This window comes from Elephantulus edwardii, unplaced genomic scaffold (assembly GCF_000299155.1).
Source record: "Elephantulus edwardii isolate Elephantulus edwardi_28Jun2011 unplaced genomic scaffold, EleEdw1.0 scaffold00025, whole genome shotgun sequence".
Taxonomy (NCBI): domain Eukaryota; kingdom Metazoa; phylum Chordata; class Mammalia; order Macroscelidea; family Macroscelididae; genus Elephantulus; species Elephantulus edwardii.
Genome location: NW_006399775.1, coordinates 14,925,574 through 14,935,375, shown reverse-complemented (window position 1 = coordinate 14,935,375; position 9,802 = coordinate 14,925,574). Strand labels below are relative to the sequence as shown.

The 9,802-nt window shown below is 54.4% G+C and overlaps 1 protein-coding gene across 1 annotated transcript; it reads right to left on the bottom strand.

Annotated features, from left to right (window-relative positions):
* Positions 1–279: 279 nt before the first annotated feature.
* SERPINH1 (serpin peptidase inhibitor, clade H (heat shock protein 47), member 1, (collagen binding protein 1)) lies at positions 280–5,122 on the bottom strand. Its single transcript, XM_006882860.1, has 4 exons — positions 4,492–5,122; positions 2,947–3,045; positions 2,618–2,850; positions 280–926 (listed from the first exon to the last, which is right to left on the bottom strand). The coding sequence occupies exons 1-4, from the start codon at positions 5,099–5,101 to the stop codon at positions 624–626; spliced, it is 1,245 nt and encodes a 414-aa protein (XP_006882922.1). The 5' UTR covers positions 5,102–5,122; the 3' UTR covers positions 280–623.
* Between the last annotated feature and the right edge of the window lie 4,680 nt (positions 5,123–9,802).

Below are 9,802 nucleotides of genomic sequence, written 5' to 3'. Positions count from 1 at the left end.
ACAAATAAGCTCTTAGTTTGAAAACAAAAGGTTCGTGTTCCCCCTTCCCTCCCCATCTTTGGAAAAACTAAGGAGAAGGAAGCAGGGGGGAAAGAGTTCATCCCAGGACGCCTGATTCGTGACCAGAGTTTGCCAGGATCCCTTGCTATGGACTGTCTTCCAATCCCCCTCACTGGGGCCAGGGCCGTTCTGGGGGTACCTGGTCCCAGAGGCTTCAGCACCTTGTTTACAGTTGAGGGAAGTGGCGAGAAGGTTGGAATAGAGCTGGGGTGATGCCTTCCTCCAGCTCAATTCTGGTTCACAGAAAGCATACTTGGCTTATAAATAGGAACACTGTTTGAAGCCCGATCCTAGGCCTGTGAGGCCGGGGGTTATTGACTACCACACCGGTCCCACAGGACACTGAGTCTCTGGGCCCATCATCATGGAATCTGGAGGCCCATGTCCAAGCAGAGAGGATCCTGTTCACTCAGACATTGGGCAATCCTGTTCTGTTTCCCCACCCTCCCACCCCTGTGGAACGTCCAAGGCCAACGCCTCAGATCCCCACCCCACCAGAATAGCACCCATGTGTCTCAGCAGCCTTCTGCTGCCTCCTGACATCCCACACCCACCCTGGAGCCCTACAACTCATCACGCATCTTGTCACCCTTGGGCCGGACCAAGCGCCCAATGAACAGCAGGGAGCCGCTCTGGCTGTCTCGCACCAGGAAGATGAAGGGGTGGTCAGCGTAGAACAGCTTGGGGCTGCGCAACTCCTCACGGCCATAGATGTCCTGGTCAAAGGGGTTGCCTTCTGTGTCCCACTCAAAGGCAGTGGCATGGAACACGCTGGCCAGGTACAGGTCCTTCTTGCCTGACATCCGTGACAGGTCTGCCTTGTTCTTGTCGATGGCCTCAGTCAGACCCAGTCCAGCCAGGTGTTTCTGTGGGACCAGGTAGGTGCCAGGTGAAGCCACAGAAGGCAAGGTTCACATACCCTCACCCTCCATCCCCTACCCCACTTGGCCATTCCTCAAAGGGGAGGACCTTCTTATGTGCCAGATAGCAAGGGGCCCTTCAAATTACACTTCTCTTCAGTCTCACAACCACATCGCAAGAGTCTAATCCTCACTTTACAGATCAGAAAACTGAGGCTTGGGGAAAAGGTCTGACTATAACGCTAGCGCTCTGAACCATCGTGACCAGTGCATCATGGCAGGTTGGTTCATGGAGCAGCAGCATCAGCACCACGTGGGAGTATATTAGACATTCACACGTCCTGATGGTGGCCCAGGGTCACTGCCCCAGGAACCTCGCTGCAGTGAGCTCTCCAGGTGAGATCACACTGAAGGGCACTATGTCCACATCACATCATGTCTCAGGGGCTCAGTGAGGACTAATTCCAAGTTCCTGAACCTTTCTGAACCTCAATTCTATCTATATTTATGATAAAGTTACAGATTTATCATCTGTAGAACAGGTTTATCTAAGACTTGTTTTGAGGACCGAAGAGTTTAATAGGTACAGGCCATCTTATGAGTGTCTGACTTGTGATGGGCAACTCTTACCTGCCTCTTAAACTAGTTTGGTCATATTGCATGACACAAAACAGGAATAGATCCAGGGTTTAACAATTTGACAGATTCCCATGGTACCCAGAACAGGTAAGACTGGGGTGGATGGTGGTGGTAGTGGTGGTGGGAAGCCTGGAATTAGAGACTCTGAAGCCCAATCCTAGGCCTGTGAGGCCGGGGGTTATTGACTACCACACCGGTCCCACGGGACACTGAGTCTTCATGCACAAAAGTGATTCACTGGCAGAACTGCAGGAGAGGGTCACACATTCTGAGCAGTGCAGTCAGCTGCCATGTTGGAAAGGGGCACTAAAACTGGTACCACCATCTTTGAGCAGGGCTGTACTATTTCAGAGTATGTTCCAAATCCAAGAGATTTAGTTCCTATGCAACGGATAGATACACTGCCTTTCTTCTGTAAGGAGATTTCATTTCTAGCAAGGTTTCAACCCCTATGTTTCCCATTCTAGCTACCTTTGTAGTTCACTGTAACTTTAAAAATTTGGTTGTCTTCTAGTGATGCTTCCTCTGCCATGACTGAACCAGGCAGACCAGTTTGAAACTCTGACAGATTCTTGAGTACAGTTAGATATGGATTTCATTTATAACCCATGGGCAGCCCAGATAAAGCTCTTAAAGCCTGGGATGGAGCAAATACTCAATGACATTTAGCTACTGGTAGAACTAATCATCAGGGAGCTCTGGTGACCTGGTGGCAAGATGCTGCACTGCAATCCCAGAGGCACATGGTTTGAATCCACCAAGTGGAGTCTCTATGGGAGAAGGATGAGCAATCTTCTCCCGTGCAATTAATTGCCACTAAAAACCCAGTGGAGGGTCAGCTATGGATCACTTCTGACTCTATGGTACTCAACAACAACAAAGCTAACCACCACCTGATCCATCAACTCTCCTTGGGCAGGAGCAGGGCCCTTACCTCCTCTTCCAGCCTAGACCAGGTCTGCCTGGACAGCCAGGGTGCTCAGGCAAACCCCACTGAGCTGCTAAGTGGGTGCCCAAACCATTTCTTCCTGCAGGCCCTGAGCAGGGCCATGCCTCACCTGCAGGTCGTGGGTCACTTCCACCACACCCTTGGGCAGGGAGATGGCCACGGCCTTCTTCTGCATCTTCCCCATCCAGATCTTCAGCTGCTCCTTGGTCAGCAGCTTTTCAAGGCGCTCGAGAGGCTCCACGTGGTGGGGCATGAGGATGATGAGGCTTGAGAGCTTGTGGGCCAGAGGCATCTCCACCATTTGTAGCTTCTCCTTCTCGTCGTCGTAGTAGTTGTAGAGGCCTGAGAGAAGGGCGGCGAGGGCACTGAGCACGCCGCAGGCTGGGGCAGGCCTGGCTCAGACACCTCTCTAGTCCCTCCACCCCCCAAAGAACCTACCTGTGCGGTGCATCATCGTGACACCCACAGTATAGGAACGGGTCACCATGAAGCCCCGGTTGTCCACCATCTTGTGGTGGAATTTCTCGTCCCAGTGTGCTGTAGTGGGAGGAAGAAGACAGGGTCGGATCACAGGGTCCACTCCAAGGCACCCTCTCCCACAGACACAACTGCAGTGCACACCACCTCAACCACACACTCTCAACCTGCCTCTGTCACAAGGGTCTGTGCTCCATTCCCAGGGTCCAGCAGTGGCCCACCTCCTCCCCATGCACTAAGCACAGGTTCTGTGCTCTGGGAAGGGAGTCTTAGCCCCAGGAATGTTGCCTGAAGCTGTGAATTTCTACAGTCAGCGCTCAGCTGCTCCTGCATGACACTGAATTCCTCAGAAGGAAGACCCTCAGCTCAGGCTCTTCTGTGTCCACGTTCACATCCCCACCCTGGCACCTGTGTGGCTGAGCTGGGCTTCCTATCTACCTGTCTGCTGAGGGTTCAATGCCATAAGCAGGAAGTTTCCCCAAGATTAGCCTCTGTCTCAGAAACAAAAAAAAAAATTAACCAAAACATAATGTGTATACCAGCAGGTTGAGTTCTGCCCTACCGTTACAACAGCAGTTGTTGTTAGATGTCAACATGACCCACAGCAACAATATGGACCACAGATCCGTACCCTGCCCTATCCTGTGCCATCCTCCAAAAACGACGCCCTAACAACAGACCTGTGTTTAAATCCAGGCTCACCCACGGACTATAAGACCTTTCCACCAATCCCACTTTGGGGTCATTTGTGAAACGGAGAGGTTGCCTCATCCTCACAGCTAATGTGAGAAACAAAATCAATCTCTATAGGTACTAAAACATATTCATTAAGCAATTCAATATTGACCCTGAGTCAGACACACCTGGCCCAAATCCTGGCTCTGGTATATCTCCTCCCTGGGCCTGTTCTTTCTGCGAACTTGGTACTGCCTGACCCCAGAGTTACTGAAGATGAGAACAGAGGCGTGGGATGGATCTGCAGTGCCCCACGGAGGCATAACTAATCACTGTGTGTTATGGATTCCAAGAACCCTTGTTGCTGTGTGCTGTTGGAACCAACTCACAGCTGACCCTCCATTGGGTTTCCAGAGGCAGTATATAGCACAAGAGGAGAATGTTCATCCTCCTCGTGGGGCAGCTGGTGGTTTTGAATCACATACCTTTGGGATTGCAGTGCAGCTTCTTACAACTAGGCCACCTGAGCTCCTTCTAAGACCCCCAACTATCCCTAAAACCAGATAGCCTTTTACAAACAATAGCATTTATATTGAGAAAATGTATAGTAGCACTGCCTCCCTGGAGCATCTACACAGTTTGAATCTCCGATCTCTTGAAACTTCGTTTCTAGTATTTAAGAAGGGTGACAATGTCTGCCTCTACAGATCCTGAGAACTGGATGACAAGCAGTAAAATGTGTAACACAGGATAGCTGCTAGAGCATGTTCCCGGTTCTTGTGGGAAGACCCTTGCCCCCTGGCCCTCTCGCAGGTCTCGTCCTGGACTCACGCTTGAAGAACATGGCGTTGACCAGCAGGGCACCGTCCGTGCGCTCCACGTCCTTGGTGACCTCGGGCAGCTTGCCGTCGGTGGTCTGCGCGGCCCACTCATTGATGGACTGCAGGGCACTGCGCTTGTCGCGGAAGTTGATCTTGGAGTGCTCACAGTTGTAGTGCTGCTTGCTGCTGCGCACGAAGTCGTCCGCGAAGCTCACGGAGCTGGGCCCGTACAGCCGGCTGCCCAGCTTCCACGTGACATTGCGCGCCGTGCTGTTGCTGAGCGAGCGCAGCAGCTCGCCCAGGCCCGTGTGCACCTCTTCATCGCGCAGCTGCTCCGCGCTCAGCACTGCCTTGGCCTGGGACGCAGTGGTCGCCTTGCCACCCAGAGACACAAGGCCCAGCGATGAGGCCACCACCACAGGCGACAGCAGGATATTCTCCACTGCCTGGTCCTTGGCCATCGCCTGGTACAGGCTGAAGGCCAGGCTGGCACTGCGCTCAGCCAGCGTGGTGGCCTTAGAGCTCAACTTCTCCGCCGTGCCCGGAGGTGCTGGTTTCTTCACCTCTGCAGCCAGAGCCACCACCAAGAAGCAGGTGCCAAGAAGCAGGAGGGAGCGCATGGCTGGGAGGGGAGGTGGGCTGTGCACGCCTCAGACCTGTGAGACCTGCAGAGAGAGGGTGACTCTGAAGCCTTGGCCATCCTTCCAGCCACCATGTCCCCAGGCGGCAGCAGAGCAATAAAGACAGAGCACTGGGGATGACGGGGGGGATGCCCAGGCTGGGGTCCGTCAGGTCAGAGGCCTTCCCTGAAGTCTCTACCTAAAGCCAGGTTCTTGCCAACTCACCACCCTACAGATTCTTTGCATTGGTCTTCCAAGTCATATTTATCTTTGTTTGCGTATTTCTGTCTCCCAAGACAGAATAAAAAGAGGCCACTTTCCCACCATATCCTCAGCATCTACTGCACAGTCGGCCTTGGCTGTTTCTATAAAGCAGGGCCCCTTGGCCGACTTGAAGTCCACCCTGCAGTGTGCAGAGGTCGGCCTTGATCTCACACAGCCCTAGCACACTTTTCCAGTAGAAGGTAGACAAGCGTCTGCATGAAACCCAGGTATGTGGGGAAGGGCTGTCACACTGAGACAGCTGCAGAACGGCCCTTCCCCCTGCCTTTCATTCTGCCCTGGGATGGTGATGACTCACTAGTTGGTTCACTTATTAAATGAGGGAAGCCCAGATGCTCCATTTTACTGTCCCAAGTAAGGTGCTGGTGTCTGTGAGAGGGTGAATTTTGCCCCTCTCTGAGCCTTAACATTCATGTCCAGGACGCTATCTTGGTAAGTACTTGGCTTTCCCATCTGCCCAGCTCCCAGAACAAATGGGAAATGAGCAGACCAAAAGGTCCACGGTCGGCAACTTCCAACACTTAGGGTAGGAAGGTGGGGACTTCCTGAGAGAACAGCAAGGACAGGATGCTGGGGGACAGTGAGTCACAGCTCAGTGGAGGACCAACAGGGCGCCCCTCCCATCACCAAGGCTGTCCAGTGGGTGTTTAACCTTCCAGGAAGCTGGGACATCAGATTCCATTCTGTCTTAATCATCTGACAGCCACTGCCACACAGGTCATCTGCTCTATGGTTTTGAGGGTGTCCTCAGACACCTTCCTCCAACTAAAAGTAGTACCCATGGCCCCTAGGACAAGCCATACTCCCTCTCTGGAGACAAACCCCTTTCCATGGAGTAGTTCCAACTCCCTTCCTACTCGACACTGCAGCAGCCCTGGTGGAGGCTGAGGGGAAGCTGGAATCCCATCCCATGTCTTCCTCAAAGAAAACCAAAGCCCCAGAATCCTTACAGAAAACCCTCCAGACTCTGGGCTACCTGTGGGGGCATGAGGTTTCAGATTCCGCTGCCATAGCTGTCCCCACTTCCCTGAGCTGTCACCCTCTAGGGCCTTGAGGGACAGTGCAAAGTAGCAAGAGTATGAAAGGAGTAAAGGGACAAGTGAGATCCACAAATGCTCAGAGGATGGTACAAGAAAGCTGTGAGATAGGTTGAGGGCAAGGTGAATCCTTGGGGCCCAAACTAAGCTCCAGGCCACTTCCCTCCCAGGCTTGGCTCCTTCCCCGTCAAATCTGAAGCAGCAAAATCAGTGTGACCATCTGATGCACTGTCCAAATGGGGATGCTTCTAGAGTAAAAAGGAACCCAGCAACTTCCTATGCCAGGATGGCAGGAATGATCCTGCTAAAGCCGCGTCTGGTGCAGAGAAATGATGGTGGAGCTCAAACCCCTGCATTCTCAGGGAGTCCAGGCTCCCAGCCCTGCCACGTGGCAGCCCCCACCCCTAGCCAACCAGAACCTCAAAAGGCTGGGAGGGGCTTTCCAAGAAAGCTCCAAATCACTAGTTTGGGATTCCTCAAGCTGCCACACAGCTGCGCTCTGACGTGGCAGGCAAGGAGCTTAATTATCTCTGGCGACCAGCAGAGGGGGGCTTCCACCAGGAAAGTAGGAGGCCCGAGTTCAGGTTCAGGGATTTGCCACAACACTCCCCAGAAGCCACTTTGGGCCTTCCTTTCACATCCTGTGCATCAGTCTCTGAAGGAATTTGAGCAGCAGAGAAGAAAGGCTGCCACGTTAAATCCAGCAGCAGCAAGAGAGGAGGGCAAGTTACTGCAAGCAAACCAACCTCCCACAGCCCCAGCCCATCTTGCCACAGAGAAATCCCTGCTTTCAGGCCAGCTTTAGACGATTTACAGTCCCAAGGGGGGGGGGGAATATAATAAAACAACAAATCATATTGCCAAGGGCTGTGCGCACAGCTACCCAGTTAAGACTGGGTGAGGGCTGGACTAGAGTTTTGGTTAAGTCAGAGGGAAGGGAAAGAGATGGCCGGAGCCACCAAAGGCCTCAAACCCTGAGGAAGTAACTTGAAAGGAGTCTAAAGTACCTTGAAACTGCCTCAGAGGGAGGTCATTGCCTGCCTTTTTCATTCTGAAAGAAAACAGAAGAGTGAGGAAGACAGGAAGTGAGATGGACCCAGCCCCCAAAGGGCACCTATCTTCACACTGCCTCTCACAGAGGACAGAACCAGGCCCAGATCTACAACGGCCTTAGAATCATGCCTCACTCACTGTCCTGTGAGAAGTGAAATCAGAGAGGGGCAGGGAGTGACCCTGGGTCCCTTGGGGATGTGGGGGGGGCTAGCTCCCTGTTCCAGACGGGCCCTCTGGAGGGCTGTAGATGGTGTCCTGCTGCACAGCCAGCCAAAAAAGAATCTAATCTCTGCAGGGGAATCCCCGTGACCAGACAAAAGGAAGGGTCAGGAGGCCTCAGAAAGGGGGCCTGAGCGGATGGACTCTTGGAGACCAGCAGGGTGTGGCTAGCCACCGAATTCCAGGGAACTGAAGCCCCTCAATTTTCCCTCGGACTCCATCCGGACCCTAGGGCCCAGAGGGACCAGCAGGAAGCCTGGATGGAGGAGGAGCCCGGCTTCTGGGCCAGCCTGGAAGTGTTTTCCTTCTTCCTTCCTCCTTGCTGGTCACCTCAGGAATGTCCCTAAGCTGGGGGAAGGGAATGCTGCCTGGGAAGTGGCCTGCACCCTGCAGTTATCCAGGCAGTGGGGGACGGGATGAGGGTGGTGGGTGCAGCAGCCTTGGTGCCTCTCCTCCTTCCCCTGCCTGGGGAGATGCACACTCAGGCAACTCCTCACCCTCTTCTTTTTTGGAGATTAGAGAGGAGAGTGCCGGTAATCAAGTCTCTCCTTTAACTGACTTCAACTACACACAGCAGGCCACTGATCAGAACTGCAGCCACCCTTTCAGGGCATAGCCACTCCAAGAGCCAAGAATAACATCCCAGGAAATGCGTGACCCTTTCCACATCACCCAGCCCCGATCTTCAGCAGGGGTTGGGGGTCAGTTGTTCCCCAAAAAGCTCATCAGGCACCTGGGGGGGGGGTCAGCTCTGGCCTGTCCCCTTCATTGCTGCCGCCACACCATCTCCTCTATTCCTGCAGAAGGGCTGGTATCAGCGCCCTGACCCCGAGCCCTACCGTCTCCTCTGTTGCCCCTCGCTCCAAATCTCGGACCTCTGAGATCCCAGGTCCCCCCATTAGGCTCTGACCACTATCCTGGTCCTCAGGTGTACTGCTCGCATCAGCCCTCGAGTCCAGGCCCTCGACTCGCAGCCCTGCAGCTGCCCGCGGCTGGGCGATCCTGGACTGGCCGCCCACCCTTCCCGGAGCCACCGCCCGGGTGACTCGCGCGGCCCCCGGGACCCCCGCCCTCACCTGGGCCCTGTTCGGCCGCGAGCAATCAGCTTCGGGGCTGCAGACGATCCGCTCTCCACCCTCTCCCCGCTCCCTGGATCTTTATATGGCGTCCCGCCTCCCGCCCGGCCCGAGAAACTTCTGGAAAGTTGGAAAAGCTTCCGGAGGTCGCCGGGCTTCGCCAAAAAAAGCCAAAAGACCTCCCCCAAACCTCCTGTCCCCCGCCCCCTCCCTCTCGGGCACTCTCCCGGCCCCTGGGTCCTACTGCCGCCCTCGTCGGATTGCGGTGGAGCCGCGGGGTCCTCCAGGACACACAAGGGCACGCGGGCAGCCTGGGACTCCACCGAGACCCACGACCTTTGCGGGGACTCGGGCCACTGAGCTGCAGAGGACACTGGGCTCCAAGGTCCAGCTCCCCAGCAGAGAAGTCCCCTCTCACCTTCCTGCTCCCTGACAAGCCAAACCGCCCCGGGTCACCATTCCTTTCCGCACCCTTCGCCTGCTGGTGGCTTTGCCACAGAGAAGATCCTTCTCTGATTTTGAGCTAAAGAAGCTTAACTGCTTCTCCCTCACCCACTCCTTGAAGAGTCAGCCAAGCCTCTTCTCCTTTGCTTCAGGGAAGATGACCAGACTTTTGGGAGACATCCTGGACGTCTTGGTAGAGCTCAAGCTCAACCTCATTGTCCCTGCAAGTTTGGCATTGATGGTTGGCCTGGGGGGCAGAGAGATGAGACCCAGTACCTGCACCTGGAAAGTCCAGGCCTTGAAGCTGTGCAAGCAGTGACAGTAAAGATTGAGTGGTGCCGCAGGGCCCAGAAGGGTGCAAGAAACGGAGGCCTTGGCTCTCCACGAGAGTTGCTGTGCAACTCTAAGCAGGTTACTTCGTTCCCTTGCCTGTGAAATAGGGTACTAAGTTGGTCCTAGCAACCTTTCCCCTGTCTCTTTTTAGTTTTTTTGCTCATCCCTGCCCCCTTCCAGTCTGTGACCCCTCCCACAGGAATAGGTTTTTCTCTCTGCCTATCTACTTCCACCCTTCCTCAGTGATAGCCCCTTGA